This window comes from Gopherus evgoodei, chromosome 1, assembly GCF_007399415.2.
Source record: "Gopherus evgoodei ecotype Sinaloan lineage chromosome 1, rGopEvg1_v1.p, whole genome shotgun sequence".
NCBI lineage: Eukaryota > Metazoa > Chordata > Testudines > Testudinidae > Gopherus > Gopherus evgoodei.
In genome coordinates, this window is record NC_044322.1 from 239,626,749 (window position 1) to 239,653,437 (window position 26,689).

The window sequence follows — 26,689 nt, forward strand, 5'->3', positions numbered from 1 at the left end:
TCCCATCCTTGGAGACTGACTCAGACTGTTGAACACCCTCGGCCTAAGGTCAAGAGTTGGTAAGATGGTGACAGCATGGATCTGAGATGCCTTCTGGATGACCAAGATTCAGCAAGAGCAACAGCAGCTCCTGTGGCAACTGACTCTCCAGCAGCAACAGCAGATCCAGGACTTAGGGGAACAGCAGCAACAATAGGTCCAACAGGTAATGGCCCTGCTGTAGCCTCAGGGGCTTACTGGAGTTTCCTCTCCAGTGGCTTTAGGCTTGGCCAGCCACGGTCATGTCAGTGAAACTTCATGAAAATGGGCCCTGAGGATGACTCAGAGATTTTCTGGTGATGTCTGAGCAAGTGGCAACAGCAGTTCAGTAAGCCATCCTGGAAGCACCTTATCTGATTGGATCAGCACAGGCTGAGACCAAGGGCTGGATGCAACAGCAACCCCAATGAAGATCTGTCTGGGGAATCAGTGACCTGATGCCCTGGTGTGATGGGATCCCCAGTGTACAACCTGGAACTGTGGGACTGTTGTGCCCCCTTAACGCTTCAGTCTGGGCTGTCTCTCACAATGCTTTGCTAGTGACAAGCCGCAAACCCCTCCAGGTGCTTTTATCACTCAGCCACCAAAATGCAGAAACACAGCCAGCTAAGTTGCATGAATGCTCTGCAAGCCACTCATGAACTATACAAAGGGACACACAAGCAAATCCCCCCAGCCTTGCACCCTAGAATGTACCATCTTATACTGCTCAGGACCTTCTCTTGAACAATGCAAGCTCATTAATTAGTTTGCCACTTTCTCAAAGGATAGTGGACATATATCAGCCTGTGTAATCCGAACAGATCCCCAAACACTTTAGACAAACTCACTGGTAAGGAAAAAATATTAAAACAAGTTTATTAACTATAGAAAGTTTTAAAGTAATTATAAGTGATAGACAGAAAGGTCATAGATAGTTATATTTTATTTTCTTACATAAACACATGTTCTAAAGCCTAAACTTTCAGACTAAGCAAGAGTTGAATCAAACAGTTTTTTCACTCCCACTGGATGTTGCAGGTAGGTTATAGTTCTTAATACACAGGCTGACGTTCCTTCTGAGTCTGAGACCAGTCTCCTCAGTTCAAAGTCTTTGTTTTCCCAGTGATCTTGTTGCCTTCATGGGGTCTCATGATCCCACTGTCCCTTATTTTATACTCTCAGTTCATGTCCCAGAGAAGTTACTGACCCAGACGTGTCCTGTGGGCCTTGCTGAGTCCAAGAGTTGAGCAACCCCCATTGTGTGGTTGTCATTGTATAATCCCCCACTCTGAACCTTAGCGTCCAAAAGATGGGGTATCAGCATGAATTCCTCTAAGCTCAATTACCAGCTTAGTACTAGTAGCGCTGCCACCAACCAGGAATTCCAGTGCCTGGTACACTCTGGTCCCCCCCAAAACCTTGCCCGGGGACCCCCAAGACCCAGTCCCCCTGGATCTTAACACAAGGAAAGTAAACCCTTTCCCTCACCGTTGCCTCTCCCAGACTTCCCCTCCCTGGGTTACCCTGGAAGATCACTGTGATTCAAACTCCTTGAATCTTAAAACAGAGAGGAAAATTCACCTTCCCCCCTCCTTCTCTCTTCCCTCCCAGACTCATCCCTGAGAGAGAAAGTAATCCTAACACAGAGAGAAAATAACCTTTCTCTCCCCTTCCCTCCTTTCTCCCCACCAATTCCCTGGTGAATCCAGACCTAGTCCCCCTGCGGTCTCACCAGAATAAAAAAACAATCAGGTTCTAAACAAAAAAGCTTTAATTAATAGAAAGAAAAAACAGTAAAAATTATCTTTGTAAATTTCAGATGGAATAGGTACAGGGTCTTTCAGCTATAGACACCGGGAATACCCTCCCAGCCTAAGTATACAAGTACAAATTAAAATCCTTTCAGCAAAATACAAATTTGAACTCCTTCCAGCCAAATACACATTTGAACACCTCCCAGCCAAATACACATTTGCAAATAAAGAAAACAAACATAAGCCTAACTTGCCTTATCACCTAGTACTTATTATTTTGAATTTCTAAGAACCTGTATCAGGGAGATTGGAGAGAAACCTGGTTGCACGTCTGGTCACTCTCAGAACCCAGAGAGAACAACCACCAAATTCTAACAGCACGCACAAAAACTTTCCTTCCTCAAGATTTGAAAGTATCCTGTCCCGATTGGTCCTCTGGTCAGGTGACAGCCAGGCTCACTGATCTTCTTAACCCTTTACAGGCAAAAAAGACATGAAGTACTTCTGTTCTATTAACTCTTAACTATCCATTTAAGACAGTGGTGCTCATGCAACTGTTTCTTACAGAATTGTAAATCTCTTATTTACAATTCCTCTGGTGGTCAATGGCTTGTGATGGTTGCTTAATGCCTGTTTGGATGTCACTTTGTTGTCACTGGAGAGCTAGCAGTGGGCGTCTCCCAAACTCACAACATATTTCAACAGCAACCATATTGCAAAATCTCAAAAATTCATACACACTAATGATATACATATTTTGACAGAACAATAAGTTTCAGCAGATCATGACCTTTCATATGGTATCTTACATGGCATGCTTTGTATGAAATATCACAACCATATACAAATGATGAATATGGGGGTTACAGGATGCTACTTTGAAGTACAGTGTATCACACCCAGTTCCAGAAACAGAAGCCTGCTGTGGGATCCAGCAAACGCCAATGCCTCAGCCTGGTCCTCTCTCGAAGGCCATCCAAGCCTGGACAAAGGATGCTGGAGGTCCTGCAGTCTCCTCCATAGGAAAGCACATTTAAACTTAGAGATTGGATACTTTTGCTTCTCCCAAGTGCCAAATCCAAGGACCATAAATGCCAAGGACCGTACAAAGTAATCTGTCAGGTAGGACCAGTTACATCTGAAATCAGACAACCTAAGAAGAAGAAGAAGGTCGAAAACCCTGGAAGGAGCAGGTGGGCTTGTTTATCACTTCATATCCCCCTGGGCCAGAGCTGGGACCCCAAGCATCCACCTCTGACCCAGAGCAAAAGACCCAAGTGAGACAGCTCATGAATGCCTTCCCAACATTATTTTCACCCTGGCCAGGAAGTGGGACTAGGGGCAGGGCTGTCCCAGGAAATAAATGGAGAGGAACACCCTGTGCTCTCTTTTGGCAATGTCCACCCTCAACAGTGACCTGCAAAAGATTTTTTAATTGGGCTTTGCCGTTTTTTTTTACATCAAAACCAAAGGTTTTTAAACAGAAATCCCTTCAATAGCTTATCTTTTACGTTTTTCATCAATGAACCCTACAATCACCCTACAATCATCCAACCTAGATTGAACCTGAAGTTCAAAACATATAGGGAAATTTATTAAAACAAAACCAAAAAAGTTTAGGCTTTTTAAAAATACATCACAAAGAAACAAAAAAAGCCTGGGCAAGTCACCTTAAAATCACTGGTTACCATCCTTTCAATTCCCAGCTCTGTAGCTCATTCACTTTTTACTGTTTTCCTTCCAAGACAGCATTTTTAGGACCTATGGCTACTTTATGGATCAACCTTTGGTATAGGTCCCCCATCAGGTTCTTATTCTCTACTGGATCACCTGCAATAAATTAACAGACATATTGGAGTATAAGCTTTCACGGGTGAATACTCACTTCGTCAGATGCATGCAGTCTATAAGGTGCCACAGACACCTTGCTTCTTACAGACCAAGACTAACATGGCTACCCCTCTGATACCTGAAAAAAATTAGGGCCCTGATTCTCAGGTGCTCTATTTCTTCACTTAAGTGGGAAAGATGGCTTTAAGTCAATGTTCTGCTCCCTTTATTTTTGGATATGTCTACCCTGCAATCAGAAGTACGATTGCAACACATGTACGCATACCTAGTTGGCTTTAATTTACCAATAGTAGTGATGCCATGGTAGCAGAGATATCAAAGCACTTTACAAAGGAGATCATGTTTATATGATTTCATAAGAATTTTTTAACATTTTTATTTGACTCAGGGTCTGCTTGCACTACACTCATGTAGATATACACAAGCTAGCTTTAATCTGTCTAGGTCAAGTCCTGGAGTAGAGCTGGGTGGATTTCTTCAGATTAGCAGGTTATTCAAAGAAAAACGTGGTCACAGTCAAATAAAAACTAGTCACAAATTTGACATGCTTAATTCTGGCTGCTTACCAAATGGTTAGACAAGATAGCTGTAATGCTGCTGTCCTTCCTACCCCCTCCCACTTTTATCACCTTTAGCTTAATGGTTAAGGTACCTGGGATGTGGGAAACCTACATTCAAATGCCTGTTCTGGAACAGACCTGAAAAGGACTTTTTGATTCACCAACAATTTCAGATTTGGTTTGCCCTTAACCATTTCCCCCACTTCCCGTCCAACTCTATACAGGAGTAGTGAAGCTGAGCGAGTGCACACTTCACCATGAGCTGTACAAGTGCTCCTGGGTAATTATTTGTGCAGCTAGCTCACACAGAAATGTGCACGGCTGCATCTTCACTGCTCCAGTACCTGAGCTAACTAATTAAAGCTAGCTCCAGTATGTCTACATAAGCTGCAGTCACACCATGTGCTTGCAGAGTAGACATACCCTCAGTCATGTATTTTATAAGGGGTCCTCCGGACCATAATGCACACCTTGTTTCTTGTCACCTTCGCTCTTGCTAATGAAACCGTGCTGAGCAGCTGATAATTTATATAATAAAATGACTGACTGTGAAGCCATAATGTTTGCAGATGATTCAAGGGAGCAGACACTACCTGCAACTTCAGAGATGCACGTAGAGGCCTGAGCCCTGTCCATCTTGACAAGGCAGAGAATCTGAAACCAGCTTTATGTTGGTTGAGAACTTAGGTAGTATGGGTGTACGGAAAGTTACATTTCCCTAGCACTTTTCATTGTATGCGGGGGCACCATTTGGGGGTGCAGGGGAGGGCTCTAGCCTGGGCCCTGAGTTTCATTAAGGGAGATCTACTCACCCTAGCCCCAGCCAGAGCTCTTAACTGCAACAGCTTGAGTGTGATGAGTTCAGCAGCTGGGAGCAGCACAGCCTTTGGGGACGGGAGTTTGTTTATAAACAGAAGCAATGATTCAGGATGATTAAGATAAAAGGCTTATCATTAAAATAAATAAAATAAAATAAATTAAAATAAATTAAGAATCCTTAGGTGATCCTGAAAGCACTGGCAGGCACTTCAGTTAAAAGATAGGAAACAAAGGGTAGGAATAAAAGGTGAGAATGGAGAGCGATAAATAGTGGGTTCTCTCAGGGATCTGTGCTGTTCAACATATTCATAAATGATCTGGAAAAAGGAGTATGCAGTGAAGTGGTAAAGTTTGCAGATGATACAAAATTACTGAAGATAGTTAAGTCCAAAGCACACTGCAAAGAGCTACAAAGGGATTTCACAAAACTGGGTGGCTGAGCAACACAATGGCTGAAGAAATTCAGTGTTGATAAATGCAAAGTGATGCATTTGGGAAAATATAATCCCAACTATACATACAAAATGATGGGGCCTAAATTAGCTGAATCTGTCAATAAAGAGATCTTGGTGTCATTGTGGATAGTTATTGAAAACATTTGCTCAATGTGCAGTGACATTTAATAATAAGAGATATATCAATCTCCTAAAACTGGAAGATCATTGAGTCCAGTCCCCTACCTTCACTAGCAGGACCAACTACAGCTTCTTGCCCCATATCCTTAAGGCGTCCCCTCAAGAATTGAGCTCACAACCATGAGTTTAGCAAGCCAATGCTTAAACCATTGAGCTATCCCTCCTTCAATATGCTATCAGCTTAAAAAACTAATAGAATATTGAGAATCATTAGGCTAGGAATAGATAAAAAATATCATATTGCCTCCATATAAATCTACAGCATACCAACATATTGTATAGTGCATGCAGATTTGGTCACCCCATCTCAAAAAGATGTATTGGATTTGGAAAAGGTACAGAGAAGGGCAACAGAAAGGATTTGGTGTATAGAACACCTTCCGTATGAGGCGAGATTAAAAAGACTAGGACTTTTCTTCTTGGAAAAGAGATGACTAAGGGAGGATAAAATAGAGGTCTATAAAATCATGAATGGTGTGGAAAAATTGAATAAGGAAATGTTATTTACTCCTTCACATAACACAAGAACTAGGTGTCAACCAATGAAATTAATAGGCAGCAGATTTAAAACTAACAAACAAAGTATTTTTTCCTAGTCAACCTGTGGAACTCTTTGTCAGGGGATGGTGTGAAGGCCAAAACTGAGTGGGTTTAATAATTATTTAACTGTCTTTCTTTTCTAAAGGAATTAGATACAGGGCACTTGTCAGCTAACTGCTAAGTTATCTGCCAAAAAACTAGAGTTTGCAAGTGCCTAAGTAGACCCAGTAATCACAGTTAAAGTTGACCCCCCCAAAATCTGAAGTGGCATGGATCATACTGATCTCAATGGACCAGACAGTCACTTGCCCTCATAGCAATCACCTGGGACCATGGGGGAGAGAAGGGCAGGTTGTGCATGTAAGATTCTGTAGTTTTATATGGGAGCAGCGAGACAAACAAAGATGAAGTGAGTTGCCCAAGGCCAAACAACAAGCTCTGGTGGATGGGGCGGCAGGCCCCGATGCACTACCTGCCCTAGCCATGAGAGCAGCTGCCTACTCTGCCTACAGCATTTTCTGTCTGGAGAACCAGGCACAGACAACGCGCTGCGACCGCGGCTCCCAGCTCCAAGGAAGGGGCATTAAAGGTTTCCTCCCCCCTGCGAGGACCTTGCGCGTTATCCGCCCCGTGCAGCCTGCACCATCCCCTCCCCGCGTCTCCCTAGCGCACAGCCACCCCGGAGCCTGCCCCGGGCTGCGAGTGGGAACCAGGCCGCGTCCCCCACAGCCTGGCGGCGAGCGAGCGGGTCCCCGCAGGGAACCCAGCGAGCTGTCAGCCACTGTGATGGGCAGGGGGCTGCGGCAATGCAGAGGCAGGCCCGAGGGGCGGGGCGGGGCGGGCGGTGACAGCGCGGGGCGGAGCGCGCTGGGGGCGCCGCGAACTCGCCACATTGTAGCGCACAAGGCCGGGGGGGCGGGGCGGCCTCTGGGATCTTCTCAGCGCAGCAGCAGCAGCAGGGAGGGAGCCCGGCGCAGACATGGGGGCGCAGCTCAGCAGGGTAAGGGGCCGCCTGCTCCAGCCCGGGGGGGTCAGTTCCCGGCGCCCAGCGGGGGTGGCACTGGAGCCCCTGGAGCCCTTCGGCTGGGGCAGGGCTCCGGCTCCTCTTCCGCGGTGGGGCGCGGCAAGGCCTCTTGCTGAGGCTGTCACTGCTCCCCCTTCTCCCCCGGGAACAGGGCCCCACCCTGGCGCTCCCTTTTGCAGAGCTGCACGGTGCAGCCTTTTGTTGCGTGCAGATGCCCCCCTCCCTCCGAGCGCTTGTGACACCAAGTTGCCCTACCCAGAGGGAGGGGGGCCGCTCCCAAGGTCTATTGACCATCAGCGCAAACAGAATAAATTGGGGAGTGGAAACTGCTGCCCGCGGGATTAGCGGGTGCAGTTGGTTTGCTGTCTGTAAAAGCCAAAGACGGATTACAAGGGGTTTGGCGATGGTCCGTGAGCAATGCCAAGAGGGGGGAAAAACCTTAAAGCCTTTTTAGAGCCTAGGCCTTATCAGCTGCTCCAAGGCTTGTGCGGTGGAGTTTGTGACTCATCGTGTTTGACCGTCAGTGGAAAAACATTTCAGATTCCTGTTTTCTGGATGGTCACCAGACTATGGCATCTAAACTTGCCTCCACCCAGTTCCTCTCTTAAACAGGTTGCGGGTATATATGAACCTGGTGTTAAATGACATAGTGCCACTTACTTTTTGTTTGGGTCTGACTGTATTTCAAAGCTTCCATTATCCAGTAAACAGAATAGGGAAGGGGCCTTACAAAGCAAAGCAACTGCTCTCAGCACCCTTCAGTAAAAAATGTGGGTGTGTGATAACAACAGACATTCTGTTTTGAAAGAGCTAGTGACCTTAAATGTTGAGAAGGACAATTTTTTTTTTTAATTCCTTGCAAACTGACAAATTGAATGTGCCTGAAGAAGAGCCCTTACCACACCCACATCCTATGTTTTAAAAGGGCACTAGCAGAGGCCTAGTATTTGGGGCTGGCTGGTTGCTTTTCAGCTAGGATCTAGTGTCCTCACTTTCAGTTTTCACACGCTTTGTAAGGTGGAGTGCTTGTATGCTGGGCTGTGTAGCTCCAGAAAGTGCAAAATTAACTGATTTTTATAATGCAGTGATTATAACGCCAAATAACTGGTGGAGGGAGTGCTGGTTGGCCAGCCATGCTGCTAAGGAAGAGTCTTAAGAAATTGGCTTACATTGGATTTCAGTGCATAGGGTTGTGTGTAACTACACCTCTGTTTGTTGTTAAAAATCAGTTAAAAAGTTTAAACCAAAGTTCTTGTTCAACTATAAGTAGAATATAGCACTAGCACTGTGAGGATATTATTAGTTTAATGCTCTATTTCCCATTCTGATGGGAGCGGTTGTTATAAAAGGCTAATATTTAATATACTACACATTGTTAAGGGCTTGCATCCCTGCTGATTGAAGTGTAATTCAGAATAGTAAGTAAAGGCCCCATAGAAGAGGAGGCACAAATACTTTAAACCATTCTGTAAGTGAATGAGTTGCCCATTAAATCTAAGAATGTACAGTCAACTTTATTTCTAAATAAATTCTCTTAGTTTCCTGCCAGATAGTTTTAAAATTGTCATAAACAGATAGCTAAGGGTTAATGTCTCTTTCACCTATAAAAGGGTTAACAAGCAGTGACCTAAAACACCTGACCAGAGGACCAATCAGAAAACAAGATTTTTTCAAAACTGGTGGAGGGAAGTTTGGGTGTAAGTTTCTTTGTCTTGGTTCGGTGACCCTCTCAGCTCTGAGAGTGATCTCTCTCTATCTCCAGCTTTTCTAATCTTCTGTTTCCAAGTTGTAAGTACAAGGATAGCAAGACAGTAGGTTTATATTTTTTTTTTTGTATTACATGTGTGTAGTTGCTGGAATGTTATAATTGTATTCTTTTTGGATAAGGCTGTTTATTCATTTTTTTCTTTTAAGCAAATGACCCTGTATTTGTCACCTTAATACAGAGAGACCATTTTTATGTCCTTTTCTTTCTTTTATATAAAGCTTTCTTTTTAAGACCAGTTTGAGTTTTTTTCACGGTTAAGGCTAGGGATGAAGGGAGAGGGGAAATCTCTTTGTGTTAGATTTACTAGCCTGACTTTGCATACCCTTTGGTGAAAGCGGGGGGGGGGGGATTAGACCTCTCGGTACTTCTGTTTCCAGGACTGGAAGCAGGGAATCTCCTAGGGTCGTCCAGGGAGGGGAGCCTGGGAGGAAGTAACAAGGAAACAAGGGGAGGGAGTTATTTCCCTTTGTTGTAAGACTCAAGGCATCTGAGTCTTGGGGTCCCCCAGGAAAGGTTTTGGGGAGACCACAGTGAGCTAGGCACTGTATAAATCTTAGCTGGTGGCAGCGATACCAAGGTCCAAGCTGGTAACCTAAGCTTGGAGGTTTCATGCTAAGACCCATATTTTGGATGCTAAGGTCCAAATCTGGGAAAAAAATTTTCTGGTGGAACTATGCTCATTTACATCAACTGAAAATCTGGCTTATGGTCTCTCGATGTACAGCATCCTCCCTCTTCTTTTCGTGAAGGCCTGCTTGAACATAAATGAGGTCTTCATTTTAGCCTGAGTACAGAGGCCTAGATATGGAGGAAAGAAGTTCTGATGGCATTTATACCCTGGCTCATATTTGCTGTATCAGAGTGCTTTATGATTCTGAAAGCAAGCACATTAAGGATGTCTGTATTTGTGTCGTTAATTTCAGATGTATTCCAGAGATAATATTTAATACTTGTATACTGATTACTTAGAAGGGTGGGGCAGGGGAGGAAAGGCAATTATCTTGTGATATTCTACTTGTGTGCATTAGGTACACGGGGTTGTATTTATGCTAAAATGAAGTATCTGTATATGGAATAATTTAAAGTAAGTTGTTCATTTATATTGCTTATTTCTCAGGTTTCTTTTTCCTTGCCACGGTCTGATTTTTAAAAAATGATACCATGAGCTGTCGGCTGTGGCTGAGACCTTTGCACAATTATGTGGCTTGTTAAGAGATGGGTCTGTGTGGAAAAGTGTAATGGTCATTAGCATGCATCATTACCCTTTTCCAACAGCTGTCTAACCTCTCATTTCCACTCCCTTTCTCCAGTGCAACTGCTTAAATATTTCTAACTGTGGGTGTTGGAGGGTGACCTGCAGGAATAGACTGGAGGCAGTTATAAACTATAGAACTTCAGATACCGTTGCTTCTAGACCACAAAGGCAGAGAAAGAAGATGGGTAAATGATAAAGGCATAATGACCAAATGTACCACTCCCCTCCAAAACCACAAACAACCCCTCCATGCTAATTAAACTTTCTTAAAAGATGAGTCTAGGTTGGGATGGGGAGATAGCAGCTGAGCATCCTGGATGGTGTAAAACACTCTCCTAGGAAGGTTTTTAATTGCTCTCATTTTATTACAATTAATGACAAGAGTATTTTCTCCCTCGGAGTATGCCTGATAGATACGCTGCTCTCAGGTGTTGCCATCCCTCCAGATAACCTAGTAGAGTAGTAACTCCTCTAAAATGTACTCTCTAAACCAGTGGTGGGCAACCTGCGGCCCATCAGGGTAAGCTGATTCCGGGCCATGAGACATTTTGCTGACATTGACCGTCCGCAGGCGGCCCCCCGCAGCTCCCAGTGGCTGTGGTTCGCTGTTCCTGGCCAATGGACAATGTCAGTGTCAGCAAAATGTCTTCCGGCCCACAATCAGCTTACCCTGATGGGCTGCAGATTGCCCACCGCTGCTCTAAAGGCTATTATTCTGAATGTACTTCATTGTATGCTACTGACCACACTCCAGTGCATGAGCCGAGGATCCTGGTCCAATAGTAAAATGCCATTGTTAAAAGTAGAACTTTTCATAAAATATTTGCTTGTTCCCCCAACAAGATGCTTAATTGCAATAATAAAACCTCCTGTTCTGAAATAATTTATCTCTAACGAGGCACATCCTAGCTATCAGAGAGCAAGACTTGCCAGAGCAATGTTTGGAAAGAGAACTTGCCTTCTCTCAGTCATAAGAACATAAGAACGGCCGTACCGAGTTAGACCAAAGGTCTATCTAGCTCAGTATCCTGTCTACTGACAGTGGCAAATGCCAGGTGCCCCAGAGGGAGTGAACCTAACAGGCAATGATCAAGTGATCTCTCTCTGCAATCCATCTCCATCCTCTGACAAACACAGGCTAGGGACACCATTCCTTACCCATCCTGGCTAATAGCCATTTATGGACTTAACCACCAGAATTTATCAGTTCTCTTTTAAATGCTGTTATAGTCCTAGCCTTCACAACCTCTTCAGGTAAGGAGTTCCACAAGTTGACTGTGTGCTGCATGAAGAAGAACTTCTTTTTATTTGTTTTAACCCTGCTGCCTATTAATTTCATTTGGTGACCCCTAGTTCTTGTATTATGGGAATAAGTAAATAACTTTTCCTTATCCACTTTCTCCACATCACTCATGATTTTGTATACCTCTATCATATCCCCCCTTAGTCTTCTCTTTTCCAAGCTGAAGAGTCCTAGCCTCTTGAATCTTTCCTCATATGGGACCCTTTCCAAACCCCTAATCATTTAGTTGTCCTTTTCTGAACCTTTTCTAGTGCCAGTATATCTTTTTTTGAGATGAGGAGACCACATCTGTATGCGGTATTCGAGATGTGGGCATAGCATTGATTTATATAAGGGCAATAATATATTCTCAGTCTTATTCTCTAGCCCCTTTTTAATTATTCCTAACATTCTATTTGCTTTTTTGACTGCCTTTGCACACTGCGTGGACATCTTCAGAGAACTATCCACGATGACTCCAAGATCTTTTTCCTGATTCGTTGTAGCTAAATTAGCCCCCATCATATTGCATGTATAGTTGGGGTTATGTTTTCCAATGTGCATTACTTTACACTTATCCACATTAAATTTCATTTGCCATTTTGTTGCCCAATCACTTAGTTTTTTGAGATCTTTTTGAAGTTCTTCACAGTCTGCTTCGGTCTTAACTATCTTGAGGAGGTTAGTATCATCTGTAAACTTTGCCACCTCACTGTTTATCCGTTTCTCCAGATCATTTATGAATAAGTTGAATAGGATTGGTCCAAGGACTGACCCTCGGGGAACACTACTCGGTACCCCTCTCCATTCTGAGAATTTACCATTAATTTCTACCCTTTGTTCCCTGCCTTTTAACCAGTTCTCAATCCCTCTTATCCCATGACAGCTTAATTTATGTACAGCCTTGGTGAGGGACCTGTCAAGGGCTTTCTGGAAATCTAAGTACACTATGTCCACTGGATCGCCCTTGGCCCACATGTTTGTTGACCCCTTCAAAGAACTCTAATAGATTAGTAAGACACGATTTCCCTTACAGAAACCATGTTGACTATTGCTCGACAGTTTGTTTTTTCTATGTGTCTGACAATTTTATTCTTAACTATTGTTTCGACTAATTTGCCCGGTACCAACGTTAGACTTACCGGTCTGTAATTGCCGAGATCACCTTTAGAGCCCTTTTTAAATATTGGTGTTACATTAGCTAACTTCACATTTGAGTTCTTCAGAACTCTTGGGTGAATGCCATCTGGTCCCGGTAACTTGTTAATGTTGAGTTTGTCAATTAATTCCAAGCCATCTCTAGTGACACTTCAATCTAGGTTTGTCACCTACAAAAGCCGGCTCAGTTTGGGAATCTCCCTAACATCTTCAGCTGTGAAGACTGAAGCAAAGAATCCATTTAGTTTCTCCGCAATGACTTTATCGTCTTTCAGCACTCCTTTTGTATCTCGATAATCAAGGGGCCCCACTGGTTTGTTTAGCCGGCTTCCTGCTTCTGATGTACTTAAAAAAACATTTTATTATACCTTTGGAGTTCTTGGCTAGCCGTTCTTCAAACTCCTCTTTGGCTTTTCTTATTACACTCTTGCACTTAATTTGGCAGTGTTTATGCTCCTTTCTATTTGCCTCACTAGGATTTGACTTCCCACTTTTTAAAGGAAGTCTTTTTATCGCTCACTGCTTCTTTTACGTGGTGGTTAACCCATGGTGGCTCTTTTTTAGTTTTTTATACTGTGTTTCTTAATTTGGGGTGTACATTGAAGTTGGGCCTCTATTATGGTGTCTTTAAAAAGCACCCATGCAGCTTGCAGGGATTTCACTTTAGTCACTGTACCTTTTAACTTTTATATAACTAACCCCCTCATTTTTGCATAGTTACCCCTTTTGAAATTAAACGCCACAGTGCTGGGCTGTTGAGATGTTCTTCCTACCACGGGGATGTTGAATACTATTGTGTTATGGTCACTGTTTCCAAGCGGTCCAGTTATAGTTACCTCTTGGACCAGCTCCTGCGCTCCACTCAAGATTAAATCCAGAGTTGTCTCTCCCCTTATGGGTTCCTGTACCAACTGCTCCATGAAGCAGTCATTTAAAGTGTCGAGAAATTTTATCTCTGCATTTCGTCCTGAAGTGAAATGTTCCCAGTCAATATGGGGATAATTGAAATCTCCCACTATTATTGAGTTCTTAATTTTGATAGCCTCTCTAATTTCCCTTAGCATTTCATCATCACTATCACTGTCCTGGTCAAGTGGTCGATAATAGATCCCTAATGTTATATTCTTATTAGAGCATGAAATTTCTATCCGTAGAGATTCTATGGAATATGTGGATTCACTTAAGATTGTTACTTCATTTGATTCTACATTTTCTTTCACATATAGTGCCACTTCTCTCACCCCCCCCCCCCCGCACGACCTGTTCTGTCCTACCGATATATTTTGTACCTCGGAATGACTGTGTCCCGTTGATTGCTCTCAGTCCACCAGGTTTCTGTAATGCCTATTATATCAATATCCTCCTTTATCACAAGGCACTCTAGTTCATCCATCTTATGATTTAGACTTCTAGCATTTGTGTACAAGCACTTTAAAAACTTGTCACTGTTTATTTGTGTGCCCTTGTCTGATGTCAGATTCTTTTTTATGTGAATGTTTATCATCTGATCTGGCCCTTACATTATCCTCTGCTCCTGACCATAACCTGGAAATTCTCTATCATTAGACTCTCCCCTAAGAGAAGCCTCTGTCCGATCCACATGCTCCTCTGCATCAGTCAGCTTTCCCCCATCTATTAGTTTAAAAACTGCTCTACAACATTTTTAATGTTTAGTGCCAGCAGTCTGGTTCCACTTTGGTTTAGGTTGGAGCCCATCTTTCCTGTATAGGCTCCCCCATCCAAAAGTTTCCCCAGTTTCTAATGAATGTAAACCCCTCCCCTCTATACCATCATCTCGTCCACACATTGAGACTCTGAAGCTCTGCCTGCCTGCCTGCCTGGCCCTGCGCGTGGAACTGGGAGCATTTCTGAGAATGCCACCATAGAGGTCCTGGATTTCAGTCTCTTCCCTAGCAGCCTAAATTTGGCCCTCCAGGACATCGGTCCTACCCTTCCCTAAGTAATTGGTACCTACATGTACCCACGACCACCTCCCCAGCACTACACATAAGTCTGTCTAGATGCCGAGAGATCCACAATATTTGAACTGGGCAGGCAAGTCACCATACGGTTCTCCCGGTCATCACAAACCCAGCATCTATGTTTCTAATGATTGAATCTCACCATTACTAACACCTGCCTTTTCCTAGCAACTGGGAGTTCCCTCCCCCAGAGAGGTACCCTCAGTGTGAGAGGGCAACCCCAGCACCATCTGGAAGGAGGGTCCCAACTATGGGAAGGTTTCCCTATGCTCCATTGACTGCTCTGCTTCCCTGGGCCCTTCATCCTCCTCAACAGTGCAGGGGCAGTCTGACCGGAGGTGGGACAATTCTACAGTGTCCCGGAAAGCCTCTCAAAGTGCCTCTCTTAGCTCCTCCAGTTCTGCCACCCTGGCCTCCAAAGCCGTATGCGATCTCTGAGGGCCAGGAGCTCCTTGCACGATGTACACATATGCCACCCGCCCACAGGGCAGGTAACATACATGCTGCATTCAGTGCAATAAATAGGATGGCCCCCACTCTGCTGCTGGGCTTTCTGCCTGCATTTTCTCCTAGTTTAATGAAAGGGTCATTTAAAGCAAGAAGTTTTGAATGTAGTTTGGCTTATAGGTTTTAAGGGAATAAAGGGAAACAGAACCGGCCCGGGACCCCTGCTCCCTTCCCACTCCCCTTCCAAACTCCCTTGCGAAACTCCCTGTTAGCAGCCCCTGTTAGCTGATTAAGGCTCAGCCAATTGCCAGAGGCTTCTAGCTTTCAGACCTTCCTTTGAAGCTCACAGCCTCCAACTGCCAGCCACAGCACACGGTCCTTCAACCAAACAGACTGACAAACACAAGCTCAGCACACAGCAGGTAACCCCCAAACACACTACAGTCAGTCACTTACTCCAAGGATGCTGTATTTGCTTCTCCTTCACCTGGAGAACTCCCTTGCGAAACTCCCTGTTAGCAGCCCCTGTTCACTCAACTGATGTAAGTTGGTGTAGCTCCTTTGACTCCAAGGGAGCTATCTTGATTGATGTCTTGTCTGATGCCCTATATTAGGAGTGTACAGAACATTGTTCATCTTGCTAGTATATTTCAGGCCTGTTTTCTTATCAAGAGTGATGAATTATTTTGGAAAGCAGCCAGCCTGTGTTTTTCCCATCAGCTGACAATGGGTCTTTCGCTGCTGGATCAGAATGTATCTGAACTACCCTACTCTACTTTTCTTTTGAAGCAGAATCCCGTGAGGCTCTTGCATTAACTGACCATAAATAACAAAGTGCCTTCCAGTCTGCGTTTATGAAGCACACAGCGTATTAGTTGTGTGGCTCAAAACTAATGGTAGAAATTACCATACCGTGACAGATCTGTAGTTCAGCACCCTGCCTCCAGGAGTGGTGGCTGTCATGTGCTTCAGATGAAGATGTAAATGTGATATAACAGTTTAATAAATAACAGTAATACTTTGCACTTACAGTACTTGCCATATGTGGACTGAAAGTTGTTCACAAAGTTGGGGTGGATTTAGCTCCGTTTTACAGACGGAGAAACTTACTTACAGAGAGGTGAAGTAACTTGCCCAAGGTCCCTCAGCATGTCAGTGACAGAGCTGAGAATAGAGTCTCAGCTCCCGATTCCCAATCTCATGCTCATTTAATTATCAGTAGCTGCTCCTTTGCTAATTAATAACTGCATCTTTAAAGGGCACTACATTATGTTAGGCCTAAAATTTGGTCGGCCTCAAAAATCTTCTGTAATCTGGAGTTTCTATTCAGTATTCTGTCCATCTCTGTCACCAAGACATGAAACATAAAAAGTAACCTTTTGTGCATGATATATAGCTTTCTGCTATTGATGCATCAGCAATTAATAAACAGTCTTCTTAGCCCTGGTTTACATTATAAATTTACGTCAGAATAACTGTCGCTCAAGGTTGTAGAAAATCTACAGCCTATAGCAATACAGTTATATTGACTGAACTCCTGGTGTAGACAGTGTTATTTTGATGGGAGGGCTTCTCCCGTCAACATCATTACCGCCTTTTGGGAAGGTGAAGTACCTACGCTAATGGGAGAAGCTTGCTCATCGGCATAGGTAGCATCTTCCCTTAGTGCTACAGTGGTACAGTGTTAAGGTTCCTCCCCCACACTGAACTTTAGGGTACAGATGTGGGGACCTGCATGGACACTTCTAAGCTTAATTACTAGCTTAGATCTGGTAACACTGGCACCATTCAGAAATTTCAGTGTCTGGAACACTTCCTGTCCCCCCAAAACCTTCCCCTCCCTGGGCAACCTTGAGAGGCTTTTTTACCAAGTTCCTGGTGAACACCGATCCAACCCCTTGGATTTTAACACAAGGAGAATTTAACCATTCCCCCCTTCTTTCCCCCACCAGTTTCTGGTGAGTCCGGATCCAATCGCCTTGGATCTTAAAACAAGGAAAAATTAATCAGGTTCTTAAAAAGAAAGGTAAAAATCATCTCTGTAAAATCAGGGTGGAAAATACTTCGCAGGGTAATCAGCTTCATATAGCCCAGAGGAACCCCTACAGCCTTAAGTTCAAAGTTACAGCAAACAGAGGTAAAATCCCCTCAGCGGAAAGAAACATTTACAAGTTGAGAAAACAAAAAATAAAATGAGACAGAAAATAAAATTAAGACTAACACACCTTGCCTGGCTGTTACTTACAAGTTTGAAACATGAGAGACTGATTCAGAAAGATTTGGAGAGCCTGGATTGACGTCTGGTCCCTCTTAGTCCCAAGAGCGAACAACCCCCAAAACAAAGAGCACAAACAAAAGACTTCCCTCCACCAAGATTTGAAAGTATCTTGTCCCCTTATTGGTCCTCTGGTCAGGTGTCAGCCGGGTTTACTGAGCTTCGTAACCCTTTACAGGTAAAAGAGACATTAACCCTTAACTATCTGTTTATGACACACAGCTGCACTGGTGCGGAACTGTAAGTGTAGACAAGCCCTCAGAGTTGACATCTAATGGTCAGATAACATGGAAGTGTAAATAGTCTTGTTAGCTTCAGATCCATTAGAAACTGGTGTGCGCGCATAACATCAGTATTTACCGTTAAAATGAGATTAGTTAGGGGGGGAGAAGGGGGACCTGTTTCCGAGCTCTTGTGATGCTAATGCATAAAATACAAAACCCCCTACATGAAACTTTCGTATGTTAATTCAATACAGCTGAGTTTTGGGAAGAAAGGGTTTAAGATATTCTGGCTTCATTTACATTTTTTTTTTGAGCAGAGGCTTCCATAACAGACTTAAAATGATCTAATACAAACAGCCATTTATGTAAGAATCAGTAGCTTCTTGACACGAGTTGCTATAGTGTTCAGTAGTGATCACATTTATGGCACTATGGCTTGAAAACAGCCAATCAGATTACTTTGTTTTATAAGCTAGTGAAAGTGAAAAATTCCCAGTTTTGTCTTAAATTCTCTCTGAAAGTTGTAGTGTACCAATGCAGTCTAACATTTGGGGGAGGGGGAAAAAAAGAAAAAGAAAATTAAGTTCCCTGCCCTTTCTGATTGAGGGACAAAATCTTTCACTCCCCATCCCCAGGGGAAGAAAGTGTAGAAAATTCCGCAAGGAGAACCCCAGTTAACTCCTGTGACAGTGATATTAAGATATGACTATGATATAATCATAATGTGTTTTATAAAAGATAAGTCATGTGAGATGTCGTTGGAAGGGTTATGATTTACTGAATATGATTATCCTATTTGTGTGCATGTATTATTTTTGTATCTGAAGTTAGGAATATTGACTTTATAGCTGTATTACAAATGTGTTTACACCTGGGGAATGCCCACTAGACAAAAGGTTCTCAGTCTAGCTGGCTGGCTGGGAAGGGCCCATTAGAAAGGCCTTAGAGGTAGCCTATTTCCCTTATCTTGTGAGACTTGGCAACTTTGCATGCAGGGAGCCTTCTTGAGGAACAGCCCCTGACTCACAGCTGCTGTAACTCTACAAGGACATGTGACCAGGTCACCTGGGACTGGACTCTCTTTCTTGGAATATCAGTGTTTTTCCAGTGACTGGCGTGGGAACCAAGCTTTGAAACAGAGTCCCCACCATATGCAAAAGGTATTTAAGGCAGGGGTGTGACATCATTGTGGTTCTTCATTGACTCCCGGCACCAAAGAGACTCCTGGAAACACATGAGGAACAAAGACTGAACAGTGGAGGGGAAGGAGGGAGGGCTGTACCAAGGCTAAAGAGATTTTTAGCCCATGAATGGAACACCTGGGGATTCCAAACTGTAAGCTAGTGCAGCTTGCCCCTTAAGAATCTGCAGCCCGTTTGTCTCATCATTTAGGGTGAGGATTTGCTATTCATATCCGACCTATGTAGTTGATTAAGCTTAATTTGCATGTTTTGTTTATTTGCTAGGTAATCACTAAAAATCTATCTTTAGTAGTTAATAAACTTATTTTATGTTTTAATCCAAACCAGTGTGCGTTTGACTAAGGTGTCTGGGGCAGACCTCAGCTTGGTTACCACAAGTGTGCATGGTCCCCTTCACATTGAGGAAGAGAGTTGACCAGGGCAGGACGGTGCTGCTCTGGGGTCCGAGGCTGGTGGTTAACTGCATGTAACTGCAGCTGGGTGTGTCCCTACCCGTGTGAATGCTGGTGAAAGTGCAGGCTTGGAGGGCTTTGCAACTTGTCACAGCAGCACAGTGTGAGAGGGAGCCCAGACTGGTGGGTCAGAGGGCTCAGTGGTACCCCAGTACCAGGTAGCATCCCAGGGGAACTGGTCACAACCCCGCTTGCTGTGTGGGAATAGACCATGTACACTGCACAGAGGGCTCCTATGAGGCCTATGCCATCCTTGCATGGACCTTCTGCAAAGGGAGAAGCTTCTTCTAAATGACTGACTGGACATATGAAAACAAGAGTCAGACTAAATCTATCAGCACGTCTATAATCTGTTCCATGCTGTGATATCTGAGTGCTGGGAGTCTAGAAAAACTAAGGCAAACTAAATATGTATCTAAATTGCCACATTATTTATAAACCAGAGTTTATACTTACTGCAATGAGGTATCTTTGAATGGACTTTTTTCTGTATGTTCATAATATAAGCATACAGAAACTGAGGTTATGTCTCATGGGTTGTTTCTGACATGACATTATCCTCATGGTATCACTTCACTGAAACAAACAGCGATATTAATATTCTTGTCTTTATGCATTGTTGCAGCTTGGAGTGATTGTGACGTACCCGTTATGGCTAATCTACAGCTGGTTCACAAGACTCTTTAGGAATCCCCCTCCTGCAATTACCCTGGAGAACCCTGAAGTGAAATACCCATTAAGGCTGATTGACAAAGAGGTAAGTAAGTGCACACTTGTACAGCACTGAGCACATTGACAGCACTTCCACATAGATATTTAATGCCCATATCATTCTAGAACTTGAGTAATGTTGCAGCAATATTGTGCCCTGTTGAGAATTGTAAACGTTCTAAGGCTGCAGAGTTCTGTTTCTGGTTAAGCCATGTAAATGTTTATATTTAAACACAGGAGAGAGCTTATTATTTATAAATGCTTTTTACCTAGTTTAACTGATGCTGTCAAGTTTACATTGTATTGTAAGCATCTAATTTTTTTTAAACATAGACTCTAAACTCATACTGTTTTATTGGTGTTGTCTCCATGCATGCCAAATGGGAAAGACTCTCTTCTGGATTATCCTGTGCAACATGTCACCCTAAAATCTGCAGGATTTGATTATTTTCTTTGTAAACCTTTTTTCATTTCCAGGGAGGTGAGAAGAGGGGAGAAGAGACTCATTTTAAGATCAGTTCTAGTCACAAGTATTGTAGTGCAGTTTGCATCTCTGTGGATGGGAGTTCAAAAAAGACTTCTCACATAAACAGGAAACATGTTTGAAAATCTAGAACTGCTTTGGAAAAATAGCTTAATGAAAAATGTTTCTTGCTAAAATGAACCTTTGTAATTTATACTTCAGTGTTGCAAAATCCACTTGTGTGTGTGTGTGTGTAGGGGGAATAATATAACTTCTTGTGTGTCCTGCTGAGTATTTTTAGACATGTTAAATTGCATTGGATGAGAACTTCTTAAGAGTGCTAAGGTTAAAAATATCAGTCACTATTTGAAAAAGTCTCCAAAATACAGATGTGTGTTGCACAATTGAATATGAATTTCAGTTTGAATATGGAGCTTAGGTCAGGCCTACACTACAAACATACATCTGTATAACTACATTGCTCAGGGCTGGGAGAAGTCCACACCCCTGAGAAACATAATTATACCAATCTAACCCCTGGGGTAGACAGCACTATGTTGATGGGAGAGCTGCTACTGCCTCTTGTGGACATGGATTAACTATGCCAATGAGAGAAGCTCTCCCATCAGTGTAGTAGCATCTTAAGTAAACAGTTACAGTGACTCATCTGCATTTAGTGCATCTGTGATGCTGCAGCTTTTGATGTATGAACCTACTCTTCTTTGAAAACAATTTTTGTTACTTACAGGATATCTTCTGATGGAAGAGAACTATTTTCTTAAGTTGACTCCATGCACGTGTGTGTTTTCTGTGGTCATTCTTCCCCTTCCCTCCCAAAGGCTAAACTGGATAAGGGGAGTGGTAGTACTCTATGAAGCTCAACCCAGATTTTGCCCACCCCGATGTCAAAATGCATTGCTTCTCACACTAGATTGTGCAGCTGTTGTTAATATAAGAATTCCTCTCCTTTATAGCATGCTTAGATCGGTTAGTGAAATCACTAAGTGTGTTGCATCCTGAACTGTTACTAGGTTTCACTGTTCTCACCCCTGTGAAGTGAATAATACTAGTTAATACCATTGTCAGAGCCATTGTTTCAAACTGCCCAAAAACTTCATTGCTTTTGTTTACATTCCATTCATTTTATTGTGAAAAGAGGCCTTTTTAACACTACCCAGAATAATGTTAACAGTTGTTGTTAACAGATGCAGAAGAGAGCGTGCTGAACATGGTCCATTTGTTAAACAAGGACCAACTGTGTTTAGCACTGTTTCACCAAACCATTGTTATATCCTGGATTAAAAAGAGTTGCCATCAGTTGTACTACTTATGGGTTAGTTTCATAGTGTAGATGAGGCTTGGGCAAACAGAATTGTGCATTTAGACATCTTTAAACCATTCAGGATTCTAAAGAGAAACTATCCTATGATGTAGTAAAATTATCATATTTGGACAGCTTTGGTTGATGTGACATTCCAGTTAAGTGACGAGGTGATAGAGAAATGGCAGTTTACTATAACACAAATTACGTTCAGTGCATTTCATTCTTTCTAGATTCCTGTTTGGATTCCCTTATAATGAACAATCAGATCTTAATTTTACACCTATTTAATACCTGGTTAAATAAACCACAATCCTTTGGCACAGGCAGAATACATCTCACGCTAAGTGGAACTATTAGGACTTTCCAACTTGAGCAACAATGGTCAGCGATTTTTGCTATCATTGGTTACATCACTTCCCTGGAACTCAGGCCTGTCCTATGCTTAAGTTAGGTCAACACAGCTCTGACACTCAGAGATGTGAAAAATTCACACCCTTGAGTGTTGTAGTCATGCCGACCTAACCATCATTGTGGACTCAGAAGATGGACAGAAGAACGCTTTTGTCGGCCTAGCAACCCCTTACATCGCTGTAGGAAGTGTCTATATTACAATAGCATAGCTGTGGCACCATAGCTCTGCCACTGTAGTGCCCACAGTGTAGACATGGCCTCACTTGGTAGACTATTACAGAACTTTTAGTGTGCAGCAGCAGGGTCCACATGGACACTTACTGTGTGGCAGGCTAGTGCGCGGTAGATTTACACCCCAGCTTGCCGTGAACTAAGTGTTTGTCTAAACAAGCCCATAAGCTATGTCTACACTAGCACTTTTGTCGGTCAGAGGTGTGAAAAAATACACCCGTCTGACATAAATTTCACCAACAAAAGTACTGGTGTGGACAGCACTGTGTTGGCAGGAGACGTTTTCCTGCAGACATAGCTACCGCAGCTCATTGGGGGTGGTTCAATGATGCTGACGGGAGAGCTCTGTCCTGTTGGTGTAGAGCAGCTACACGAGAGACCTCACAGCAGTGCAGCTGCAGTGGTACTGCTATAAGGTCTGTAGTGCAGACGTAATCTAAGAGTCTGATTCTAAAATCCTTAGTAACAGCAGTACTCCAGCTGATTTGAATTGAACCCTTAGGGAAAAGTCCTATAGAGTTTAATAGGAAAGAAACCTGTTTGTAGCAACTATTCTACAATCAAATCTAATTGAATAGATATCACTTCTATGGGTATTTAACCATTGTATGTAAGGGATAGAATGTTCTATTACATTTTATAGGGATCTTTTATAACAAGATGCAATATGGTACAATGGATGGAACATTGGACAGGGAGAGCTGGCTTCTCTTTTCTGCTCTGTCACTGTCTTGCTGTGTGCCCCTGGGCAATTTGCTTAACAGCGCTGTGCTTCAATTTCCTCATCTATAAATGGGGGAAATGATGCCCACATCTGTAAAGCATTACATATGAAAACTCTGTGGAAGTGCTAAGTATTTATCTAAGACAGGGATGGGCAAACTTTTGGCCGGAGGGCCACATCTGGGAATAGAAAATGTGTCATGGGCCATGAATGCTCATAAAATTGGGGTTGGGGTGAGGGCTTCAGGGTGGGGCCAGAAATGAGGAGTTCAGGGTGCAGGAGGGGGCTCTGGGCTGGGGCGGGAGAGTGGGGTGTGGGCTCTGGGGTGGGGCTGGGGATGAAGGGTTTGGGGTGCAGGAGGGTGCTCTGGGCTGGGATCAAGGGGTTTGGCAGGCAAGAGGGGGATCAGGGCTGGGGTTGGGGGCGTGGAGAAAAGCTCAGGGGTGCACGCTCTGAGCAGGTGCTTACCTCAAGCAGCTCCTGGAAGCAGTCGCATGTCCCTTCTCCAGCTCTATGTGAAGGCGCAGCCAGGTGGCTCTGGATGCTGCTCTGTCTGCAGGCACCGCCCCTGCAGCTCCAATTGGAGTGCCGGAGGGGAGCCATGCCACAGCTTCCAGGAGCTGCGTAGAGCGGCCCCCGACCCTGGTCCCCAGCTGGAGCGCAGCAAGCCCCAGATCCCACTCCCCAGCAGGAGCTCGAGAGCCGGCTTAAAACAGTTGGCGGGCTGGATGCAGCCAGCGGGCCGTAGTTTGCCCACTCCTAATCTAAGGGCTGCAAAGTAATCAGTGGCACTAGAGTTCAGACCGAAGTATTCTGTAATGGAAGAAAAAGCATATAAGGTGGAGTGGAAAGGGGGAAAATGAAACAATGTCTCATTAGTGCTGGTTCATTCTCCCCATCCAAATACATCACATATCACTTAATATTTATGTCTAAACTGAAGTGTCACTTTGGTCCAATGATCATAACTTATACTGTTTAAAGAGTTATGATCATAACATTTGAGAAATAATTCGCTTTGATTTATTTGGGGATAAATGATTGTGAAATCAGTAATAAGGTCCCAAGTTTTATAGCAGGGCTCTAATCTGCAGTGTTTGTTCTTTCCCACTGTAATTAAGGAAACCTTTATAAATAATATTTTAAAGCCACTAATGTAACAAAGGAGACCAACTTGATAGTTGTTGATCCCCTCTTATACCCACCAGTGTCATTTCCAGTATTCTGCTCCAAAACTAAATTAGAATAACTAATTCATCTGATTTACAACATAGCCAAAAGTAAGTCTCATGTTGGAGAACTGTTTCTGAATCTTCTGGCATTGAATTTCCTCCTTTTTGTCTTTTATCTAAATTTAAACGACAAATAAAGAATTGATTTGATCCTCACTGAGATCTTTGGATGGAGTTTTGTACAAGCGCAGAGCATTATAAAGTTATTGCCTATACTATATTGCAAATAACTAGTTTTTATTGATCTTTCTTGTTAAATCTGAAAGGTTTCTCCCCCCCACCTTTTTTTGCATTTGTCTTAGGTATTTATTGGTTTTGACCTCACAAATTGAAATATCAATGTTATTTCTTATTTCTTGAAAAGAGAGAGGCTTTCAAGGAATTTGAGTGGAAAGTATACTTTTGATACAGCAGTGAAACAGTGCTAAATTGACTTCTTATTGTATAGCATCTACACAGTGCTGAAACAGTTTGTTATATATCTGTGGATTAGGGTGAAACTAACTTTTAGAAACAGCCTGACTGACATGTTGTTATTAAAAACAAAACACAAAAAACACCAAACAAAATACAAAGTATTTCCAATGGTGTGTGTGATGGTTTTGTTTTTTTCCCTTTTCAGGAAATTAGCCACGACACGAGAAGATTTCGCTTTGCCCTTCCAACTCGAGAGCACATTCTAGGTCTCCCTGTTGGTATGTTTTATATTGGCAGCCTGGTTTTATCATCATGAATCAAAGCTTTGTTAATTATACCTGTCACAGACCTATGAAGCAGTATGGGGCTGCAAGAACTAAAAACATTTTAAATTTAAAAAACATTTTAAATGCTGCTGACATTATTGTATCTTCCCCTGTAACGTCATCTGATTCATTCCAGTTGCAAATTAAAATGAAATTAAAAAAACTCCTACTCTAAATGCACATCAAACTGCAGCCTTAAATATGGAGTTCCTAGGACATCTTTATAGTTTGCCTTTTGGATGTCAGCCATTTGTGTTCAGTTATGTGTAACTGACACGTGTGTTAATGAGGTGCTAATCATACTCGAATGTGCAAGTCATCCTTGAACATCCTTTTGCACGTCTGTGTATGTGTGTAGTATATAATATCTAAACATGCTTATGGCTGCTACAGTAAATAACAAACGTGATTGAGCTCCGGGTTGGATAACTTCTCTCTAAGGCTGGCGTAGCTGAGCACTGCCGGTTCAGCTGGATTTCATGCACAGTGGAGGAAGAAATCTAGCCAAGGTAGTATGGAAATACAGGAGAGCAAGGGAAAATTTGTTGCTTCTGGACCAAAGGGGTAAAGAGAACCTAGGACCCCATCTGGCTTTTCCACCAAGTCATTGTCAGCCGTAGTGAAAGAAAATTTGCTCAGAGCCCCTCAAAAATAAACCTACTCTTCCCTCCTGCTGCTTGTAGGACAGCATATTTATCTTTCTGCACGGATTAATGGAAATCTGGTTGTCAGACCCTACACACCAGTCTCCAGCGATGACGACAAAGGCTATGTGGATCTTGTTGTTAAGGTAAGGATATCATTGTGCCATACAATACTTGCCTATTTATAAGCCTTTAAAGGTCACAGTAAAAAGCATGGTGGTGTAAAAATACTTGTGTGATTCCATGATGTCTTACTCTACTGTGGTTATTGGCTTCCATTCAGTGGTACCTCAGCATGCAAATCAATATTGATTTAATCCATATAGTGTTCTGTGATTTTTTTTTTTTTTTTTTTTTTTTTTTTTTTTTTTAGTTTATATATGATGAGACAGGGAGTTGAAGATATCTGTACACACAGTCTGCAGGTTTCCAAAGTTTCTGTACCAAAGGGAATCAAATTTGTAGAAGTTCACAAAACTCTCCAATATTATTTAGGAAGCAACCAACCTTGCCTGAGCTCCTGTGTGCTTGTTCCATGAGTGATGTGGTCAGCATGATGTACGGAGGCATTATTAAATGTGGGAGCTGGTAGGCATGGATGTCACTGATCCATAACATTGTGGGTGCTCTATTTGGCAAGAAGGTAAATTGGGATCATCTAATGTTCTGAATTTTCCCCCCTCAAAGCCAAGTTGAGGTATTCAGCAAATATTTCTAAAGCTGATAGAATTTAATGTTAAATTACTACATTACTTCGCTGTCTGTCTTCAGAGTTTCGTTTCCTGTTATGTGTTTGTTTCTCACACGGTGACATGTTTTATGAAGCGAATCGTAGAAATGTAGGGCCAGAAGGGACCTCAAGAAGTCAAGTCAAGTCCAGCCCTTTGCACTGAGGCAGGAGCAAGGAAGTCTAGAAAAGTGGTTCTCAACCTTTCCAGACTGCTGTACCCTTTCGGG

The 26,689-nt window shown here is 43.0% G+C and overlaps 1 protein-coding gene across 2 annotated transcripts in view; it reads left to right on the forward strand.

Annotated features, from left to right (window-relative positions):
• Window positions 1–7,071: 7,071 nt before the first annotated feature.
• The window catches only part of LOC115638692 (NADH-cytochrome b5 reductase 3), a 36,860-nt gene continuing 17,242 nt past the window's right edge, over window positions 7,072–26,689 (forward strand). The window contains exons 1-5 of one of the 2 annotated variants that reach the window (XM_030540601.1): window positions 7,114–7,180; window positions 18,591–18,755; window positions 19,875–20,006; window positions 24,968–25,040; window positions 25,772–25,878. In XM_030540601.1, coding sequence (XP_030396461.1) covers window positions 18,747–18,755; window positions 19,875–20,006; window positions 24,968–25,040; window positions 25,772–25,878 — 321 coding nt within the window. In that variant the 5' untranslated portion in view covers window positions 7,114–7,180; window positions 18,591–18,746. Of the gene's footprint in view, window positions 7,181–18,590; window positions 18,756–19,874; window positions 20,007–24,967; window positions 25,041–25,771; window positions 25,879–26,689 lie in introns of both variants that reach the window. The other variant, XM_030540590.1, reaches the window with a different exon arrangement.